The 21,345-nt window shown below is 41.2% G+C and overlaps 6 protein-coding genes and 2 non-coding genes across 8 annotated transcripts; 4 read left to right on the plus strand and 4 right to left on the minus strand.

Annotated features, from left to right (window-relative positions):
* Positions 1–25: 25 nt before the first annotated feature.
* Positions 26–3,366, plus strand: LOC130689558 (N-acetylgalactosaminyltransferase 6-like). Its single transcript, XM_057512499.2, has 13 exons — positions 26–584; positions 646–715; positions 777–921; positions 1,006–1,169; positions 1,232–1,420; positions 1,499–1,574; positions 1,637–1,856; positions 1,931–2,041; positions 2,110–2,244; positions 2,312–2,398; positions 2,457–2,570; positions 2,646–2,789; positions 2,859–3,366. The coding sequence occupies exons 1-13, from the start codon at positions 378–380 to the stop codon at positions 3,033–3,035; spliced, it is 1,839 nt and encodes a 612-aa protein (XP_057368482.1). The 5' UTR covers positions 26–377; the 3' UTR covers positions 3,036–3,366.
* A 120-nt stretch (positions 3,367–3,486) lies between these two features.
* Positions 3,487–4,955, minus strand: LOC130689598 (hatching enzyme 1.2-like). Its single transcript, XM_057512552.2, has 8 exons — positions 4,832–4,955; positions 4,683–4,765; positions 4,534–4,609; positions 4,352–4,472; positions 4,074–4,279; positions 3,931–3,999; positions 3,733–3,839; positions 3,487–3,664 (listed from the first exon to the last, which is right to left on the minus strand). Exons 1-8 carry the CDS (start codon positions 4,896–4,898, stop codon positions 3,596–3,598), a joined length of 798 nt encoding a protein of 265 aa, XP_057368535.1. The 5' UTR covers positions 4,899–4,955; the 3' UTR covers positions 3,487–3,595.
* Positions 4,956–6,845: 1,890 nt separating this feature from the next.
* Positions 6,846–6,924, plus strand: Trnar-ucu (transfer RNA arginine (anticodon UCU)). The gene has a single exon. It is a non-coding gene; the product is annotated as a tRNA-Arg (tRNA).
* Positions 6,925–7,317: 393 nt separating this feature from the next.
* Trnar-ucu (transfer RNA arginine (anticodon UCU)) lies at positions 7,318–7,405 on the plus strand. Its single transcript is given in 2 exon segments — positions 7,318–7,354; positions 7,370–7,405. It is a non-coding gene; the product is annotated as a tRNA-Arg (tRNA).
* Positions 7,406–7,524: 119 nt separating this feature from the next.
* LOC130689595 (cuticle protein 18.7-like) lies at positions 7,525–8,720 on the minus strand. The gene is made up of 2 exons (XM_057512548.1): positions 8,625–8,720; positions 7,525–8,550 (listed from the first exon to the last, which is right to left on the minus strand). Exons 1-2 carry the CDS (start codon positions 8,634–8,636, stop codon positions 7,732–7,734), a joined length of 831 nt encoding a protein of 276 aa, XP_057368531.1. The 5' UTR covers positions 8,637–8,720; the 3' UTR covers positions 7,525–7,731.
* Positions 8,721–10,597: 1,877 nt separating this feature from the next.
* Positions 10,598–11,761, minus strand: LOC130689597 (cuticle protein 18.7-like). The gene is made up of 2 exons (XM_057512551.2): positions 11,632–11,761; positions 10,598–11,566 (listed from the first exon to the last, which is right to left on the minus strand). Exons 1-2 carry the CDS (start codon positions 11,641–11,643, stop codon positions 10,778–10,780), a joined length of 801 nt encoding a protein of 266 aa, XP_057368534.1. The 5' UTR covers positions 11,644–11,761; the 3' UTR covers positions 10,598–10,777.
* A 972-nt stretch (positions 11,762–12,733) lies between these two features.
* Positions 12,734–15,854, plus strand: LOC130689559 (axoneme-associated protein mst101(2)-like). Its single transcript, XM_057512500.2, has 7 exons — positions 12,734–12,940; positions 13,009–13,082; positions 13,149–13,233; positions 13,301–13,421; positions 13,482–13,681; positions 14,355–14,443; positions 14,522–15,854. The coding sequence occupies exons 1-7, from the start codon at positions 12,874–12,876 to the stop codon at positions 15,686–15,688; spliced, it is 1,803 nt and encodes a 600-aa protein (XP_057368483.1). The 5' UTR covers positions 12,734–12,873; the 3' UTR covers positions 15,689–15,854.
* On the minus strand, positions 14,135–17,437 carry LOC130689601 (astacin-like). The gene is made up of 9 exons (XM_057512555.2): positions 17,300–17,437; positions 17,131–17,213; positions 16,978–17,053; positions 16,771–16,891; positions 16,460–16,659; positions 16,316–16,381; positions 16,123–16,229; positions 15,850–15,950; positions 14,135–15,728 (listed from the first exon to the last, which is right to left on the minus strand). Exons 1-8 carry the CDS (start codon positions 17,364–17,366, stop codon positions 15,897–15,899), a joined length of 774 nt encoding a protein of 257 aa, XP_057368538.1. The 5' UTR covers positions 17,367–17,437; the 3' UTR covers positions 14,135–15,728; positions 15,850–15,896.
* Between the last annotated feature and the right edge of the window lie 3,908 nt (positions 17,438–21,345).

Raw genomic sequence — 21,345 nt, forward strand, 5'->3', positions numbered from 1 at the left:
TCTTGTTTGTTGTGGTACTCTAGCGGAAAGTCAATGAACCTTTGGCTTATACTCCTTTGCCAACAACACACACACACGGCACACACACGCAGACAGTCGTAAAGGAACCTGTTCTGTTGTTGTTGGTAACTTTGTTGCCTTGCGTGTATTCCAGACTTTCCTGTTTCACGTAGCCGTTTGGCTTATCTGCGACCGTCATCTTAAAAATAAAATCGAGGGGATGTTCACTATAGTTGTGGGTCTGGAGACCAGCTGAATTCTAGACTACGTGTAGCTTAGCCAGTGACAGTTGGGAATCCGTATTATTGTAAACTGTATGTGCGCTCAAAGCTCTGTCGTTTATGTACCGGTTGTTGTAAACGTGTCTTAGGTAGAAAATGCCGGCCATCACATTTTCGAGGCGACATTATCGTTTGGCCTTTCGTATCTTGCTTGTCTGTGTGGCATCTGGACTTCTATTAGTTTTTGTACTTTCGAAAGGGGATGTTGTCAACAAGGTTGACATTGAAGGTAAAGCTGCGTGGCTCAAAGACTCCTGGGCAAATTTGCCAATGTATCAGGAGGATACTCGTGACTTTTGGCAGGTAACTCTAACTTCAATTTGTTTAATTGTATTTATTTAACTACCAAAGTATCATTTCTCAGAAACCCCATTCCCTGAAAAAAATTGATTGGCATAATTACAAGCAAATTGAAGAAGAGTCCAAAAAAACTGGTAAAATGAGAAACAGTAATTTCTAGAGTCTCATTGTTTTGAGCAGAATGTTTTTTGTCAGGTCCTGGAGAACAAGGATTGGCCTTCTACCTATCACCTGAGGATGAAAAACTTAAAGATGCTTTGTACAAGGTCAACGGCTTCAATGCCCTTGTCAGTGATAGAATTAATCTCAGTCGTACATTAAAGGACATCAGGCATCCAGAGTACACTTTCCACTCTCTATTAATTCATTTAAATTTTATATCTTTGGTTTGGTCTAACTATGACATGTTATCTGTATCCATAAGTTGCAAGGCACAAAATTATGTTGAAGATCTTCCAACTGCCAGTATTGTGGTTCCCTTCCATAATGAGCATTTCTCCGTGTTGCTTCGAACAGCGTACAGTGCATTAAATCGAGCACCTGCCAACCTTTTGGAAGTGATCTTAGTCGATGATGCGTCCACCAAAGGTCTTTTCCCCCCTATTATGATGAATTGCTATGTAAGGTACTTAATTTATGTATTTATACAGAACACAGCAAAAAACCGTTGGATGACTACGTCACCGAGCATATGCCCAGAGTTCGGGTCATTCATCTGGCCGAGAGATCCGGCCTTATCCGCGCTCGAATGGCTGGAGCTCGACGTGCCAAAGGCGATGTCATAATTTTTCTCGATTCTCATTCGGAGGCAAATGTCAACTGGCTTCCACCTTTGTTAGGTAAGCAAAATGATCCGCTCGTCTTATATTACTTTTTTTTACTCGGAATTGAGCAATCAATTTTGAATATTGAATCAGATCCCATTGCTGAAGACTATCGAACTGTAGTCTGTCCATTTATAGACGTTATTGATTTTGAGACGTTCGCCTACAGGTAGTGGTTTCGTATTATTATTTGCCTTTCCAAGGAAGTAATAAAAAACATTGTAACTCTAGAGCTCAAGATGAAGGAGCGCGTGGAGCTTTCGACTGGGAATTCTTTTACAAAAGGTTGCCATTGCTCCCAGAAGACCTTAAACATCCTGCACGGCCTTTTAAAAGTCCAATCATGGCTGGCGGGCTCTTCGCCATCAGCAAAAAATTCTTTTTCGAATTAGGTGGCTACGATGAGGGTTTGGAAATTTGGGGCGGTGAACAATATGAACTTTCTTTCAAAGTACGAATTCATTCATGTTTCACGGTTGATTACTTGCTTCTGATGCTATTAATTTTCCACTTCCATACGGTCAGATATGGCAGTGCGGTGGGCAGATGTTAGACGCCCCCTGCTCAAGGATTGGGCACATCTACCGGAAATATGCTCCATTCCCAAACAGTGCTAAAGGCGATTTTGTCGGCAGGGTACTTTCGTTTTGAATTGAACGGAAAACCGACAATATCTGTTAAACTTGTGGTTTGATTCGATTCAGAATTACAAACGTGTGGCCGAGGTATGGATGGATGAATATAAAGAATATTTGTACTTGCGCCGTCCTCAATACCGCAACCTTGAAGTGGGTGATTTAACAGCTCAGTACGAAATTCGGGAGCGACTCCAGTGCAAGGTGTGGTTCGGACGTTTCATCAATTATAAATTTTCACCGATTAACTTTTTCCTTTTAATTTTTCCAGTCGTTCAAATGGTTCATGAAAAATATCGCCTTTGACCTGCCAAAGAAATACCCACCAATCGAACCTCCGGATTTTGCATCAGGCGAGGTATTTAGCTTGGTCGTTACATTTGGATACCTAAATTTTAATGTTTCAATTGCCCCAGATTCGGAGCAAAGCTGACACGACTTTGTGTATCGATACGCAATTCAAGAAGGAAAATGAACGGTTTAATTTAGAACCGTGCGTCAAAGATGGTTTTGGTAGATCTGGTGAACAGGTAAACAAGGAGCGTTTGTTATTCAAAGGAGCATTATTGTTATTTTTTCTTTCGTAAATGAAATGTATTTCACAGCAATTTGCGTTGACGTGGCACAAAGATATTCGACCGCATAAAAGAACCATGTGCTGGGACGTTTCAAGCCTCGATGCCCAGGCACCTGTTTTACTATGGGGATGCCATGGTTCCCAAGGAAACCAATTGTGGCGTTACGATCCAGTAAAATAAATTTATGTTTTTATATTATTTAGCGACACATTTAAAATCTACTTTTGTTTTCATAAAAAGGAAACTTTGCAGTTAATTCACGGAGGAAATCCTCGTTGCTTGGACTGTGATCCAGGCCGCAAAGAGCTTTATGTTGCAACCTGCAACAATGAGTCTCCGACTCAGCGCTGGACATTTGAACGATTCAACGAAACTGCACTGATGCGTTGGAATAATGCTGGAATAGACGAAATCTAGCTTTTCAAATATTTTTCGGTTTGACTACACATTTATTCTGTTTCTCCCAAACATTCGAAGCAGCTTGCTTCATTGTATTTTGATTTTGCATTCCATTTTGTTGTTTATTTGAAGGATGTTTAAGCTAAAGGGGTGTGCCATCATACTTTTGTTATCCACAGTTTTTGTGCCTTACAAACTTGGCAGTTAAAATTCCAAAAATTTCCATTCAAGAACCACCCATTTTGATACAGATGACATCCGCGGACCAGTTCTTTTTTGCCCTGCTGGATTCGTACCTGGTGATGTTTCCTGTGTTTTTTTCACGCATACAGTCAAGTGAAGCATGCTAGTAAGCTATTTTCTAATCACAATTAGAATCTTTTCCATACAAATATTTTGTTGCGGTGTTTAGGTCTCTCGTTTCATTCATCATCTACTGTTTGGTAAGTCAAGGTGCTAATCTCATCTAATTTCAATTGATTTATTGCCAATTAGTCAACGAATTGTCGATTGCTATTGTGTTTGTTAATTCTAAAGTTGGATGGGGTAAGTAGTTGATGAGTTTCTCCTTCTGCAGCTTATGCGGTAGCAACGGCGTTTTTCTTTTCAGCACATCCGTAAAGCAAATTAAGGCCGGCCAAATCAAGCTTTAAAAAAAATTGAAGGAATGATTTATCAAGATTCTGGTTAATGTGCCAATTTGATATTTAATTACCTCGCTAAAACCTTCTCGTTGACCAATAGAAACGCCGTCAGGTACGATAATAGTTGGGACGTTGGGATCGACAGCGAAGGCGTATGCTCCGTAATGCATAACGGATCCTTTAAATGCCAAGATCAATGCATAGTTTTTAATGATGCACTACAAATTTTTGCAGAAAAGATACTGCATTCTGCTAAAAGTGATGCTTACCGTAGTCGTAAGCCAGTCCTTGATCCGTGATGACATCAGTTCCGTAGCTCTCGAAGTTGCCTTCTTTGCCTTTTAAAAAAGTAAATAATCATAGTGGATTTGTCTTTGAAAGTCACATGTTATCAGTGCTTTGTGTATGTTACCTGGCTGAATGTTGGCGTAATTGATGGTTACATAATCATCGCGATCGGTGCGGCTCTGCTCGTGATAGAAACCCAGTGCGTGCAAGAATTCGTGAATGGGGGTTCCAGTTTTGCATCCAGTAGCTGTGCAACGGAAACAACCGGAGTCCAAGGATAGAGTCTGTGGCTGCAAAAGACGTGGGCGCCTACCGATGTAGCTGTAGCACCTTTTGTCACATTGGAAAACAAATGATAAGCGATTAGGAAAAGACGATTGGGATGTCGTAATGTGAATTTACCCGCCACCAGTCTTCTGGACGGACACGTAGTATTCCTCGTTTGTGCGTTGAACGAATCTAATGCAGCTGTTGGCTTCGTAGATGGCAAAAGCCTCATCGAGAGTTGCACGTTCCTGTGTAGCTGCAGCAAAGAAGAAGAAGCTTTTAACAGAGGTATTTTTTTAATTGATTCAGGAACTCACTGAATCCGGCGCCAACAGTGTAATATACGATGCCATTAGGCCAAAGGATGGTGGGATCGATGACGGCACTCTTCGGCTGCTCATTTCATGTAATTAATTAATACCATGTAAAGATAACTACCAATTTTCATAAAGCTATAGTATTTTACCGTCTCTCCTGGATTAATACCCATAATATCTCCTTCGAACAGGTCTGGGTTGAGCTCCGGATCTCTCTCTTCTACAGCCTTACCTTTTTTTTACAGAATACGATTTTAATCTTAAAATTAGAACTGCATTTTCAAGAATGAAATCTTACCTAAAGGATTGGCCCATCCTAAGGTAACTGCCAAGCAGAGGAGAACGAATGTGGCTGTGCGTAGCATCTTCGGGCGTTTGAATAAACATCAGTCTAACCGCTTAGGTCCCGTTTTATACTCGGCTTCAAACCTCAAATTTAAAAATTACTCAATTTCTATCTTTATCCAACGGTATTTGACATTGGCGATCAAAAGTCGTTGGTATCTAAAAACGTTTTTGTGTGCCGTGCGCACAGCCGAAGTGCGTCGTCTGCCACGTTTTTTTATTGCACGCCTTTCGGGTTTAACCGATATTTGATAAACATCGAAAACATTGCAGTGTACAGAGTATACGATTAAAGTGTTTTATAGTTTGAGCCTGTCAACACATAATCACCAACAGTGTACAACTATCAGGTGTAAATGTCCACGAGCCGGACAGGACAAGGACTTTCTGCAGAGATAAGATAAAGTTGCATTTGCTAATCTGATATAATCAAACTCTGGTCAATGTGTAACGCTCCCGACTGCTTGAGGGATGTAACAAAACGGGATATTTGCCTAGTAATGGATAAAATTAAATGTTGTAAGCTATTTGTGAACTGTTTGATGATCCGGTTTACCTAAGAATAATGCATACCATTGTCGTCTCCAATATCATGAATGCTTTGTTTGTTTGGTTATATTATGGGTTTAACTCGTAATTGTAATGCAATTAGATTCTTTTGTATACATGGCTCTACCACACATTACTAGTAAAGACGAGGAGAAAGCTTGAATGGTTTTGCTTTCCTCATCCTTTGGCTCGACTGTTCGAGAAGCTCCACATTTTTGAGGTAGGGAAGCGATCAGCGTGTGAGAAGTAGGAGGAAGGGTGATCAAGGAATCCATGATGGCCGCCGCCATTTTCTTTTTTCGCGCTTTCTTGCCATTTAGCCTCTCCCTCTAAGTGGAGCAGTTGAGGCTCAAATCGCACTCGTGATGTTTTGCATTTTTGTCTCTCACAAACGTTTACTTGAAAATCAATCCCGACTGTTGCTCTTTATTGTGCATTAGTTTCTCAAAATGCCTGTAAATGCGGTTCTAAATTATATTTTCTCATTGTGCAAATGCAATACGATCTAACTCAAGTGTCGTGATACGTTTGGTTGAACTGGCAAACGGGATGGAAAATCTTCCAAGACTGTATGAACATGTGACAAGAAAAAGAACTGATATTTCCCAAAATAAATTCTACGCTGAACCAACGAAATTCTTCCCGCTCACCGCCTGTACATCTCGTCACAGCTGGCCAGAATCGAATAGCAGTTTGGATGGAGGTAGAGCAACAAAGGAGGTAGCCATTGCATCAGAAACAAGGTCAGTGCAGAAACGATGTATTTCTATTTGTGTAACTGAATTTGTAACTTATTTCGTCACGCCATTCCAAATTGAAATCATGTAATGGGGCTTTTTGAATGTCAATGCCAGAGTTTGGTCTAAGCTAGTTTCAACGGTCGTTAGAGTAACCTATCTGCGTCTTTCACTTTACGTGTAGATGTGCGTTAAAAATTTCACTAATCGGTGGCAACGCAATGCTACAAATAGGAGAGCTGGGCACTGCCTTCTACCCGCTGGGTAGCCGGTATGTTAACGTAGGGCTGTTAGTTTCCCATCCGTTTTTTTGTCCATGTCCAGTAGAATTAGCGAAGTAAATGGCGTGAAACATCGTAAAGGTTAAATGTTTTTTTTTCTTTTTATTATTGGCTTGTCATATACTGTTGACACCTGTTGCGTTGCACAGTTGTACGTACTTTGGACTTTATTATTTTAAGCTTCCAGCCATAACGCTCTAATTGTCTGTAATGTTTTAGTTACCACGCAACTTGGCCATTACATTTAAACTGCGAAATAAAGTAGTTAAACCGGACAAGGCTGTATTTGAACGTTCTGGTCCTTGTTGTTTTAAAGATAACGAATATTCGTGTCGTGAAGTTCGCAATGAGTTTAGCGTTTTGACCAGTTGGCATTTTCTTGGCGGTGATGCATATGTAAGATCGTGTGGCCTAATGGATAAGGCGTCGGACTTCTAATCCGAAAATTGCGGGTTCGAGTCCCGCCTCGAGTAAAATCATTTTGCTTTTTGAAAAAATGTGTTGTACGGTATCTGCTCGTTTATGTTTATTATATAATGGAAATGGAAATGAATTAACGACAAGCAAATACTTCTTTGAACACTTGATCCCATTAATCTGTTTGAATGAGAGTAGCAGAATGTTAACCTGTTTTTCGAAATTATTTTCAATCTATATTTTTCCATTCATCATTGAATGAAAAAATTCGGTTTGCTTGACAAATTCATGTGACATCAATCCAAATCTGTTGTACAACATTTGAAATTGAATAGCTCGAACTGATGCGCTACCCTTACTTGTTGGGTAATTCTCAATGGGTCATGAGAAGGGGTTGACGAGCAGGTTTTTACAGTCGCATTTTTTGTTTAGCTGGGGTAGATGGCCATTTAATAGGTCGTGTGGCCTAATGGATAAGGCGTCGGACTTCTACCATTCAGCCGAGTCATCCGAAAATTGCGGGTTCGACTCCCGCCACGATTATTTTAAGAATCAAACCGAGTTTCAGCTACGTATGCAAATCACTGTATTGCAATATTGCTGATACTCGCATCGTAAATGGGCGTTACCGTAGAATCACAAAATCGTACAGGAGTGGAAAATTTGAAAGTACTGGTCTATTTATAAATGCCAGACGGGGGATCACCAAAACCGAATAAAGAGGGAAATTTCATTTTACAACAGTTCACGTTTTCTTTTGAGAAAAGGGCGGTTTCGATAACCATCGGGCAACAATTTGATTTACAAAAACGTTTGGCATTTGCGTGATGCTTGAAAGAAGACTTGATGGAGGATCGGTGCTGATGTGGTTAACCGGATCGAGCCGCGGCTTCGTTAAATGAGCGGAAGAAAGCTAGTTTAGCAGCGTGAACTTCGGGTGTGTCCTGGATCACAGCCGGTTGGCCCCAAACGGGTGTAGGGGCAGGTTGGCTCCAAACGGGTGTAGGGGCCGGTTGGACGGGAATTACCTTCGCAACTCGTGCAGCGGCATGAGCGTGTGCGGCCATGTGAGCACGACGGGCTGCAGCTACTTCGGGAGTCTCTTGTACTTGTTGAGGCATTCCCCAGGGCATATTGGCGTAACGTGCGGGCAAGTAAGCCATGATTCCGTTAGCCGCAGCTGCAGCGTTATAAGCGCGGTAATGTTCGATGGTGGCGGCCATCACTTCGGGGGTGTCCTGGATGGATCGTTTACCGCGGGCAGCGGCGTGAGCAGCCAAATGGGCAGCACGGGCGGCAGCGACTTCGGGAGTGTCTTGAACTGGTTGAGGGACTCCCCAGTTCACCACTTGCAGAGGTGGCAGCGTCGATACGACTCCATTGGCAGCAGCGGCCGCAGAATGGGCGCGGTAGTGTTCAACCTTAGCCGCCCAAACTTCGGGAGTGTCCAGAACCGCACCTGGTTGTCCCCATACAGGCACGGGGGTTGGCTGGGAGGCGATTACACGGGACCCTCTTGCGGATGCGTGGGCGGCCAGATGAGTGGCACGAGCGGCAGCAACTTCGGCAGTTTCCTGGACAGGTGGTTGTTGTGCGGTGTAGGGGTAGTAAAGGAATGGGTTGTAGTTCCATCCGGCTGGGAACTGGGCGGAGACGGCACATGCCATCAAAACAACAACGACGGCCACCTTGTAGATGACAATCGAACAACAAAGAGATCAAATTTTAAATGCTTAAAGTTTGAAGTTGCAAATTTACTTACTGAGGTCTTCATGTCGATTCGCAGAGTTATCGTTAGAGCAGAGGAGAGAGAGGAAAGTGAATTGAGAATGCTAGAACAACTGCGGCTTTATATACCGTCGAAGAGTTTGCCTTCTAGCGGGGAGGCGCTACGAGGATCCAAGGCCGATCTTACGCTTCCAATTGTTTCCTAGATATCCATTGTTCGCTAGTCTACGCACGTTCTTTGGCATCGGTTTCGATAGTATGGACCTTATTCTTTGGCCCGCTTCCTACTACCAATTTCATTCGAGGTTAACCCCGTCCTCACGCATCACCATTTATCTGGACGTCCGTGAAAAGTTGACGAACCGCTAGTCAAAATTCTGCAACCTTTCACTTGTCCAATCGGAGGGCCCCCGCCATAAATCTAGTTTATCACGAAGAGCTAGAAAGGTTTCGATTCCTCCAATTCGATCGGGTTGCATTAATCTCTTTGACAAACAACTCACAAGGAAGTGAAAGTCTCTTCCCTTATTTCAATCCATTTTCATGTCTGTGGTCTCACTGTTAAGGTCGCTTTCAATTACCTTTTTTTTTTTCAAGGGCTCTCTAAAGTTATTTCGATGACACGGGCTGTGCCCGAAATTGGTCGGCCGCCCTTAAACAAAAAAATTCAAGTTTATGATGTGCAAGGTCGATGGGCGCTGCTGGCAAACGAGTAGTTCCATAATCTCGTTTGCCCGTCAAATGCGTGATTAATGGCTAACTTCTGTGCAGAAAAAAAGTTATATCGTCCGATCCACTATCATTAACTTTGATCTCTAAATTGTTTGTTGTGTGTATGCCAGTATTCGAGAAGTGAAATTATGATAGTCCTGCCCTTTCGCGTAACATCAAAAGGCAGGCGATTGTCATTGTTGACCTCGCCCAAATTCACGTAGTCTCAAGGATTTTTTGTTTCCCATTTTTGACGACCATGACCACGCCATCGTTTCGAATTGCTCTGCAAACTAGCAATCTGAGGACGTGTAACTACACGGCTTCATTTTTTTTTGGTGGTTATCAGACTGCAAAGGAAAATCGATCAAGGTATGAAACCGCTCTGGTTAGGGTGGGATCTATAGCAATTCATTCGATGATGTGAACGTAGATATCCAGGAATTTTAATCAGGCAAACTTCCGTGAATTCCATTGAAACAGAAGCCAATCACGTTGATCTTTTAAGGTGACACAGCAGTTGGTATTGAAGAAATAAGGGCGGGATCTTTGAACGCTGGACATTTCTTTGTAATGATAACTGCCAATTTATCTTTTCCTTTATTTGAAACAATGTAATCTAGATAAAAAAGAAAGGTAAAAAAATACGAAATATATTTATTATCTTTAAAAAAAGGAATGGGAACGATCGTGGATTAAAAAAAACATAACCTTGGACGTTTTTCAATGCCAATGATTTGATAATGTTGTTATGTCACTTGCGGGAAAGGCGAACGTACTTTCGCGAATGAAATTCGTTAATCTTTTTCGAACGAGGCTAGCAAAATAACCGCCTTATCATTAGGCACTGATTACTGGTTATTGAAAAAATCTGGCTTACAACAGAAAGAACCCGATCGATAATTAGATGCATGATTTCAATTTGGTATTCAGCTCGTTTTTACTGCATAACTATGTCGCAGGCATGTTGTAGTACTTTGTTGTATGCCAGTGGAAATGTTTTTGTTTGCTTTTTGTTTGTTTTTTCAGCTTGTTTTATCGCATTTTACTCCCGTTTTATCGGGACCTGTGCGTTGCCGAAATGATCGTTTAGACTGCTTTTTTATTAGATGCGTAGGAAAGGATTTGGTTTTAACGATTAGATCTAGCGATACTTGGGGAAAGTACGCGCAATGTTTGTTTATCGATTTGCGGCAGGTACGCGATAGAAATATCCTATGGCAAGGCAGTGAATCATGGAAGACGTAACCTCACGTGTATGATGGCTTTGGAACGATAACTAAATAAGCAAAGAAATTCGCATCAACAGAAGTATATTTTACAACAGCAACCAGAAAGTTCAAAGTGGCGTTTCCAATCGTTATACAATTCTTTTGTTTTCTCCAGAATATCACGCATTTGTTCATTTTGGATGGGCAGATTTAGGCTAAAATTCGTGGGCATGACTATTTACTAAGACGGTGAAGTAATAACCAGTTAACCAGAGCGAGTGGCAGCCTCGTTGAAAGCGCGGAAGAAATCTAGTTTAGCAGCATGAACTTCTGGCGTGTCCTGGATCACAGCCGGTTGGCTCCAAACGGGTGTAGGGGCCGGTTGGACGGGAATTACCTTCGCAACTCGTGCAGCGGCATGAGCGTGTGCGGCCATGTGAGCACGACGGGCTGCAGCTACTTCGGGAGTCTCTTGCACCTGTTGAGGCATTCCCCAGGGCATATTGGCGTAACGTGCGGGCAAGTAAGCCATGATTCCGTTAGCCGCAGCTGCAGCGTTGTAAGCGCGGTAATGTTCGATGGTGGCGGCCATCACTTCGGGGGTGTCCTGGATGGATCGTTTACCGCGGGCAGCGGCGTGAGCAGCCAAATGGGCAGCACGGGCGGCAGCGACTTCGGGAGTGTCTTGAACTGGTTGAGGGACTGCCGGGTTCACCACTTGCAGAGGTGGCAGAGTCGATACGACTCCATTGGCAGCGGCGGCCGCAGAATGGGCGCGGTAGTGTTCAACCTTAGCCGCCCAAACTTCGGGAGTGTCCAGGATCGCACCTGGTTGTCCCCATACAGGTACGAGGGTAGGCTGGGGGGCGATTACACGAGACCCTCTTGCGGAAGCGTGGGCGGCCAGATGAGTGGCACGAGCGGCAGCAACTTCGGCAGTTTCCTGGACAGGCGGTTGTTGTGCGGTGTAGGGGTAGTAAAGGAATGGGTTGTAGTTCCATCCGGCTGGGAACTGGGCGGAGACGGCACATGCCATCAAGACAACGACAACAAGCTTGTGAATCGAAAAGAAAATCAAAATTAATGTCTGAATAGTAAAGTACGTGAAAATTCACTTACTGAGGTCTTCATGTTGACTCGCTTACAAGATGTGGGAGCGCAGTGGAGAGGAAAGAGTGAACTGACTTTGGCCCATCATCTTGTAGCTTTTATACGCGGCTGGTGTCTCATTGGATACCCCGCGAGCAAGGTCTTCGTCGACACATGGAAATCTTCCGTCTCTCACGTTCTAGATGCTGCAAGGAAAACAGAACGTGCCCCGCCCTTTATCTTTGTTATAGAATTCTTTTTTTTTCTATCCTCAAATTGGGAAGATGTTGGCTAGTGTTTGTCCTACGATCCGCTCAAAAGCAGTTCCATATGTAACTAGCACGGCTCCCTCGATGGTGATTGTTCGACCTTGCCATTCAAGTAAGGCCATCCATATCAGTATAAGGGAGTAAAAGCTATTTCTTCTGGGTCATGCCTAAAAATGTTAACCTACGTCAACAGCGCGTAATGAATCCAAATTCTGAGTGTTTTTTTTAATCGTTTCAGATTTTATTAGTTTATAATGGTCGACGAATTCACAGATTCACTAACTTTTCGGCTGTAAATCCCCCGCACTTGAAACAAAATGTTTTTTTTTTCTAACGTTATCTGATTGTGTGATTTGCTTACATGACTATGTCAAGTGAAATGATATTTTCTCCTTTACAGTTGACATTGCGTCCCACGTACTTCGTAAAGTACTTATCGCTGGCGCTAACGTGTGTTATCTATCTACTAGCTTCAGTCCACTTTGAAATTTGTTTTGTTTTTTCGTCCACTCAACCCACGATCAACACAAACAGTTATGGGTGTTTATTTTTTTTTGTACTACTGTTGTTTTTTTTTTTTTTTTTTTCACTGTTCGTTTGCCGTGTGTTGCCAACTAGCGCACCTAGCAAAGAAACAACAAGGTGAAAATGAATGGGAGGGACCTGACCAAGCAACTGGGAAATTGAATTAGCCGAAGCACGGCAATGGAGCAGTGTAAAGGTCAATATATAAGTTAATTAATTCCATGACTAAAATTCTTATCGTATCTAATTATTATCGCATTTGGTAAAAACACACCTGATATCACTGGGGAAAAAAAATGGAAACCATGCGTTACAAACGGTGCGAAGAACAGGCGTTTTGTTTGTGCGCCAGTACAAAGGAGAAAAACACTTCAGATTATACATAATAAGTTACGATAAAGGATTGCGTTGCCTGATTACCGTTGAACTGCTACCTATAAAGTAGGCTTTTGTTCCTGGCCTTTAATCAGTACTGAAAATGTTGCTCAACAATCCTCTCGTTCTTCTGTGCTTGGGATTCATCTTAGCATCAGCTAATGGCAAAAGTATTTACAAAATATCGAATTCGTAGAAGTAAACTCAAAGAAATTTGCATATTTATAAAATCCAAAAGGTATTGCTCCACCAGAAGAGCTTAACCTGGGTCCCCCTCAAGGAGCCGTTATGGATGTTAATCCAGAGAAAATGGTATCCATCATTCGGACGCAACAGGTGTTGATTTCCTCATCACATTTTTTGCTTGTATTTTCTAAGGGCGAGCAGCCGAAGAATGACATGGATAATTCCAGCCGTCTGTGGCCTGATGGCGTCCTGTATTACAGAATTGGCGACGAATTCAGTAACTTTGTGAACACGTTAAGCAATTAATTTATATAGCGGTTCTTTTGTGTATTGAATTTATGAAGGCGTCCAAGAAACTGAAGCCATTTACGACGTGTTTACGATGTACGAAACCAAAAGTTGTGTCACGTTCGTCAAACGCACAACCGAGGATTCCTACGTTTCAATCCAGAAAACCGGTGGCGGGTAAATGAATACATTTCTCTTTAAACATGTTTCACTAATTCCACTTGACGCTACCCACAGGTGTTACAGCTACACTGGCAGGCAACCAACGCAGCCTCAGGTCGTCTCTCTCGATGCAACATGCTTCGATTGCACCCGCGCCGGATGCAACACTGGCGTGCTTATCCATAAATTTATGCACGCCTTCGGGGTCACTCACGAGAAGAACGAAATTCGTCGTGATGTTCACACTAGCATGAACCACACCGACATCGGACGTGGTAAGTTCATCCTAGATCACAAGCTTATTTATTTGTTTTCTTTTTACATTTTGCTCGTTTATTTATTGAACTGTTATGGGAGTTCGTTTATGCATAAGCAACCTTAAGGAAGGTGGAAACGTTTTTGTTTCTTTCTGTGTTTTTTTTTTAAACAGTTAGAAGCCGGTCATTTTTCGGAGAAACGGAGAGATAAACCATGCGTAGATTAGCAATCTGTTTTGTGCGTAGATTGTAGTCTTTAGTTTTTTAGTTGTATCCGAAGATTGTAAGCACATTTATAACCATTACTTAGTATTGTGGAAGATTTTTTAATATTTAGTAAGACGTTTATGGGTTAAATTTTTATGACCACGTCGCTGCGCGAATACTTAAAGATACGCAAACTGAAGTTAAATTTAAAGAAATATCAAACGTATTTTTATGAACCTAATGTAAGTAAAAACAGAAGCTATCTTACTAGTGATAAGTTTATAACGGCGTAGGTTATTTACTGATAACAAAATGCAAAAAAAAACTCATTTCTAAAGCTACGCAACAGGTACCTATACACATTCAAAATCTCTTATGACATTGACCAGCTTTAATATGCATTTCATATTCATCCGATTGATTTTAACCTACATGACTTTGTAATTCAGCATTAACATTTCTTTTGGGCTCATGACATGAAAAGAATCCACAGCGCAAAACGGAACGCACGAACTAGCGCATCCCCACATCGCGACTACGAATGCAAGGGATGAAGTCTCCGTTGACCACGAAGTACGAATGAAAGTTTTGAAATTAAAAAAAATAGAATTAGCTTCTTGAAAATTGTTTCTTTTTCGATTTGTTATACAGCTGCATTTGGCGAAGCTTAATGCATTGTACGAATGTCCTGGAGTGACGTTTAAGGCTTTTTCTGGGGTGAAGCTGGGCCTGGATGATCTAGCAGCTCTTGCCGTTCTCGGTTCAGTAGCGCAGGGATTCGATCCTCAAGGGAAAGGAAAAGCAAAAAAATTAAGCGGAATAGGGACGGAAGAAGAGGGAAAAAATCCAAACCGAAAACAAGAGGAGGTGAGCGCAGGGAAAGAGACAAAAGGCGACAAAGAACAAGAGGAGAAGAAAAGAGATGCGGATACGAAAACGGCGAAAGAAATGGAAAAAGAAGAGCGACAAAAAGAGGTGGATAAAAAGAAAGCGGAAGAAGAGGAAAAAAAAAGAACCCGGATTGAGGCGGAAAACAAGGAAAAGGTACGCAAAGAAGCGGAAGCAAAGGAGAAGGCAAACAGAGAACAAGAAGAAAAACGAAAAAAGGCGGAAATAAAGAAACAAGCAGAAACGGAGAAAGAGGCGCGACAAAAAGAGGTAGAAAGGGGAAAAAAGGAAGAAAGAGAAAAAGAAGCAAAACGAAAACAGGCGGAGAAAAAGGAAAAGGAGAACAGAGAGAGAGAAAAGAAACGGAAGGAAGCAGAGAGAAAGAAAAAGGAAAAACAAGAACGAGAAGAGAAACGGAAGGAGGCGGAAAGAAAGAAAAAGGAAGAAAGAGAAAAAGAGGCAAAACGAAAACAGACGGAGAAAAAGGAAAAGGAAAACAGAGAAAGAGAAAAGAAACGGAAAGAAGCAGAAAGAAAGGAAACAGAAAGAGAAGAGAAACGGAAAGAGGCGGAAAGAAAGAAAGAGGAAAGAAGAAAACAAGAAGAGAAACGAAAGGAGGCGGAAAGAAAGGAAAAGGAAGAAAAAAAAGCAGAAGAGAAACAGAAAGAAGCCGAAAGAAAGGAAAAGGAAAATAGAGAAAGAAAGGAGAAACGGGAGGAGGCGGAAAGAAAGAAAAAGGAAGAAAGAGAAATGGAAGAAAAACGGAAGGAGGCGGAAAAGGAAAGAAAAGAAATAGAAGCAAAACGAAACGAAGCGGAAAGAAATCAAAAAAAAGACAGAGAAAAAGAAATAAAACCAAAACTTAAAGACCGTATTTTAAACAAGGCAAAGGATTGGATTGGCAAGGCAAAGAATGTATTTAAAGGTTAATTTTAAACGGCCACTTGCGCCATGGCACCCGAAAACTCAACTGAAATCCAATCATCAAATTTGAATTCGTATTACAATGCGACGTGGACATTTCCGCGTAATTTCAAACAATAAGTTTCAGTAGTTGACAAATAACATCGTCTAACAATAAACATGCGTACCTTAATATTGAACCAGCTTAACGTTTTCAGGTGAACAATAACATCATTTATTCACTGACACCTGAACACCCGTACAGGGCATTTAACTCGACCTTGTCAACCTGCGGGAGAAATGAAATATTTAGCGGTTATGTGTCACTTGAACGCTTGGTTGTCCCTTTCGAACGGTCACAGTATGATTTCTATCAAACTTGGGACACGCACTATTTTTCTTTTTACTGTGTTTTCTAAGATTGTCATGTGAGGTATAATCTTTTCCAATTGCTTACGTACCTCGCTGAAGCCGTCCGTCTTCCCGATGATTACACCGCTAGGTACGATGATCGTTGGGACAGATGGATCGACGGCGAACGCGTACGGTTCATAGTGCATGACGGATGCTTTCAAACCAAATCACGAAAGACAAGAAAACATTTATTTAATTGTTCTCTCGCTTTCCAAGCAAAAACTAATGTACAGTACTCACCGTAGTCATAGTTAGCAAGATGCTGGATTTGAGTTTGATCGTATTTTTCAAAAGCCCCTTCTAATCCTAGGATAAAATGATGGAATGAGTTTCTTTGTTTATCTTGTACAAGTTGTTGATGGTGTCGCAGTGTATTTTGAGTACCAGGTTGAATGTTGGCCCAGTTTATGGTAACGTAATCATCGCGATCCGTGCGGCAGTGCTCATGTTGGAAGCCAAGTGCGTGCAAGAACTCGTGAACTGGTGTTCCAGGAACCGAACATCCAGAAACCGTGCAGCGTAAACACGCCGAATCAAGCGAAAGGACTTGAGCTCCTCCAATCCTGCCGACGTAGCTGTTGCATCTTTTGTTTGAACCGTAAACAAGAAAATGGATCTGATAAAATGTCTAATCTGAACTGAAGAATGACCATCTCTTTTTAATAGAGGGAGAAAGCAGAAATGACGAACTTTACCCGGTACCCGTCTTCTGAATGGACACGTAGTCCTGCTGTGTTGTTCTCTCTACAAATCTGATACAGGAATTGGCTGCGTACAGATTAAAGACGTCCTCAAAGATGGCACGTTCACTCAAGCCTTTATAAGGTAATTCACAATTATGAAAATTAGTTTAATGAGCAGTTCAGCGTAAGAAATCAAATGGTTTTTGTATAGTAACTTACTATATTCACTATCGAAGGCATAGTGAACAACACCACCGGGCCAGAGTAAGTTGGGATCACGGATCGCGTTCCTTGGCTAACGATATCAGCGAAACAGAAGTGGTGTAAATCAATTTCCTTCGATCGAATTATAATAGATCAAATTTTTCGTACCTTATTTCCAGGTTCCACTCCCCTAATGTCTCCTTCTACGAAGTCGGGGTTGTATTTCAAATGTTCTGCCTCCCAGGTATTGACTGTTAATTAGCATTTCAATCGGGAATTACCTTTAAACTACTTAGCGATTAACACTGAAATTAATCTTTCCCAGATCAAAATTTACCTAGAGAACCGCTCCATACGGCAGTCACTGCTGAATAAAAAAGAACGAATCGGGTTAGTCGGCACATTCCTCTGCCTAAATGGTATACACTTCACGCAATTAATGCTCGCGAATGGTTTTTATAGGCAAAATGGCTGTTGACGAAAAGAAACGTAGAAATTGTTATCTTTTTCTGTGTGCTCTCTGCACTTGCCCCAAAAATTGTTTGCCAAGGTTATCTAACAAGGTAACTGTTGTAATATGTACGTTATCACTTGCGTATCGGCTTTGCCCCAAACATTTTTAATTACGCGTGGTTTACTATATTTGTTTGTGTTTTTCTGATTATATCATTTTTGCTTACAGGGTTCGCTATGACGATCAACAGCGATGTGTTCAACACTTGTTACCATATAACTAACGCTGATGTGGATTCTTCATTTGACGCCAACAAGTACCAGAGACATTAACAGGTGATGATTTTTTAAAAGTTTCTGAATTTTTTAACATTACTCTTCAGGGGATTTTGTGTTTATAAAGGGCGTCGGACTTATGCTATCTGAACAATTGTGCCGAGATCCAGTTACACCGAATAGACTTATCCAACAAGCTACAATTGGCGAATGGGATTCTAGGAAATCGCTAGGACCCCACAATCAGGTAAAACAAGAATAACTAACAACGAGCATAATTAAATATTGCAACGGTATGGCTTCGTGACGAGTATTGGAATGAAAGAAATCATCTGCCCATATATTTGCTTCGATTATGTAGTGCTTCGTTGTGTGTGGTAGTGCTTTGAAGTGGTATACAGGTCGTACCTTAAAACTGAACTTTAAGAACTTTGAAAGACCATGTTATGTTAATTTACTATAGTTTACGTTTGAAACTACGCAGATCTTTTGTAGCTTGTAAAAGAGAACATAGTTCATTTTTTAAATTTTCGAAATTTTAACTTTCAGTATAACTTCCGGTTGGAAAATGCCTAATAACTCACTATCTGTTGGTCTGAATGAAAAAAGAACCACATTTTCGTGATCCTCGTGAAATTTGGGGTCGAATCCATGTGTCAGTAGGAAATACCCGAAAATCGTCAAAAATCGCAAATTTCCCTGAACTATAGTTCAGGAAAAATCACGATTTTGGCCAAATTGGACTTTTCGCCAAAAACAGGTCCAAAGAGGTCAGACACATATTAAATTTCACGAGGATCACGAAAATCATATTCGTTTTGTTGTGAGCCCAGTATTTCGGGAGATATAGTCTACTTCCGGTCCCTTCCGGTATTTTTTTTTTTTACTTGGCAAAAAGTAAAAAATGAACATTAATGTTCCAAAAATTTTAAGCATTTTGATCATAAATGAAATGGGGTGGCGGCTTTTTTCGTGTTTGTTTTGCTATTTCACTATTGGTTGATCGCGCGAGTTGCATATACTTATAACACTACTTCGTTAACAGAGACTACTAGCATTATGTATCACACTAATGGGAAGGTATACCTGACAACTATAGATCATAGCATGAAGATATACCTCGTGCTATTATTAGAACCTTATCATGCACGGCCATCTGATGTACCGTCAGGCTTAAAAATAAGCCCGACTAAAAAACAAGCCCGACTTTTTCTTATTTTCGTTACGCTGTAGCGTACTGGCACCCTACGGGAAATTACGTAATACTAATAGCTCTGAGGTAGAGCGTCGGACTACGGGAATCGAAAGTCAAGAGTTCGATTCACGTTTGGATCTTCTGTGCCAGAGGATTTAGTTACCGTTCCCACTAGAAATAGTGTTTGTTTATACAAAAAATGTATCACTCTACTGTATTTATGGGTGACATTCCGAGACGGAAATATTAAATTGCGTTGGGACGCACAACAATATTATCACAAGTGCAAATAGATTTCCTTCAAAAGACATGGAAAAATAGTTAATAAATGAACAAGACTCACGGCTCTATGGTTGAGCATAGGCGTCGTACGCCAGAAATCAAGGGTTCAATCCCCTAAAGAGTCAAAATGAAATCAAATGTATATATGTAACTCAAAGTGTCAAATACAATGAATACATGCAATTCAATATCATTAATGCACTAAACGTTACAGAATCTGCATTAAGTTAGATTAAAGTGCATTGTTCCATAAATTGTGAAATCATATAACAATGAAATATCTGCTCATGATTGGGAACAGCAAAAATTGGAAGTATAACGTAAATGTCAATAAATGACCTTGCGACAGAAATAAGGAAATGTTCACAATAGTGAAAAATGCAGAGCAACACCACGGCAATAAAAAAGACAACTTAAACTGTAAATTTTTATTTTTTAAGAATTTGTATTGACAATACTCTGCAAAATTTAAAGACTTGCAACTTTGAAAGGGCAAAATAGCCGATTTCAAAGTTGCTGTCAACCAAGGTAGGGGGAGACACTACCTCAGTTGACTCACCGGGGAGATTACCCGGTGCGTGGCTAAGAGAAGCCGGAAGAAGAGCGAAGGTTGCGGACAAGCTTTTACGTGAGCGATTAACTGTTAATTCGGATTTTTGAGTAGCCTCATAGCCCTCCAATGATATCATCGGACCATGAGGACCCCCACGTCCCCTTTCCAGACAGCGCACTCACAACCGTTACTGCTGATCACAGTAGGGGCATGACCCCCTACGGGCTTATTAAAAATCAAGGGGAAACGGGGCCACAGAAAAGAAGGGAGCCCAGATATGCACTTCAATTTATATAACGGTTAATACTTTGTTTTCGGGGCGCAGCAACGACTGAAGGTAATGGGCAGGTGGCATTTTTCAAAAATTCCTTCGGGCTTCCAACCGTAATCATTATGAAATTTGGTTCGACTAGATACCTCTTTTGATTCAGTATGATTCTTAACCTATTTAAAGAAAACGAAACATGAATCAATTTTTAAACGTAAAAAGGATCGGTGCAATCCTTCTTTACCTCTTGTTTTGGTGAACTACTGGTATTAATTGCATTCAGCTAATGGTTTTGCAGACATAGTGCTTGCTTGAATGGTAAGTTGATGGGCAGCGAAGAAACTAATCATTAAGTGACTACCTATTTTCTAATACCTATGCAAATAACACAATAAATGGCATTTTAATTAGTTGTAATCATGGGTTCCAGGCACAAAAAAAGAGACAGACTTATTGGATGAGACGGTTCAAAACGTTCCAATTTCTTTCAGGACCCCTGCATCAGAATGACAGACTGAGGAGTTTGGAAGTCGCGAACTGAGATAGCCAATTTCGGTAATATACTTGATCTCTTTCATACTAGACATGTAATCTAAATTTGCTGCACAATGAAACAAAGCAGTAAAATAATTCTGTATAAAAAATTTACAAAATTGCATTTTGTTACACCTATTTGGCTTTGTAAAGTGATACTGACTTACAACATAGTCCTGTGAAGTTGGTCACAGGGCATGACAAGCAATACATCTTCGATATAAACTGAAGCAGTCTGATTCAAGAATGCTTCCATTGTCCAAACACACTGCATAGTGACTGATGGAACAGCAGAAAAAAGAATGTAGATTAACTGATTTTCAAGAAATAAGTACTTTACACGTTTGGAATTCTGACCAACTGTTTTTGCTGTTGACATTTTTCAAAATGTTGAGCACGTATGGCAATCCGTTTTACCCAAAAAAAAAAAAATTTCGGCCTTTTTTTTTTATTTCACTACTACCGCCATCTATCGATTGGTAGGAGTAAAACAGAAAGTAAGGCCGATATTTTTATTTTTTATTTTTTTTTTTTTTGGGGGGGGGGAGGAAAACGGGTTGCCATACATTGCATCAGACCATGGCCTACTATAATCACGGCCAGCAAACGCGCAATACCCCCTGCGCCTAAAACTAAAATTGCCAGAGGGGCCTAATACCCCAAATCGAACTCCACTTGCCGCAGCTTCATTCCACCCATTCCGATTTCCCCGACTTTTGCCACTGAATGGTAAAGGAGGTCAGTTACTAGTGCCCCGGTAGCAATTTAACTATATTTTGGTCTAATGGGTAGAACTTTCAGTTGGAATGCGGGAGACCTGTG

Source organism: Daphnia carinata, chromosome 6 (assembly GCF_022539665.2).
Source record: "Daphnia carinata strain CSIRO-1 chromosome 6, CSIRO_AGI_Dcar_HiC_V3, whole genome shotgun sequence".
NCBI classification, from domain to species: domain Eukaryota; kingdom Metazoa; phylum Arthropoda; class Branchiopoda; order Diplostraca; family Daphniidae; genus Daphnia; species Daphnia carinata.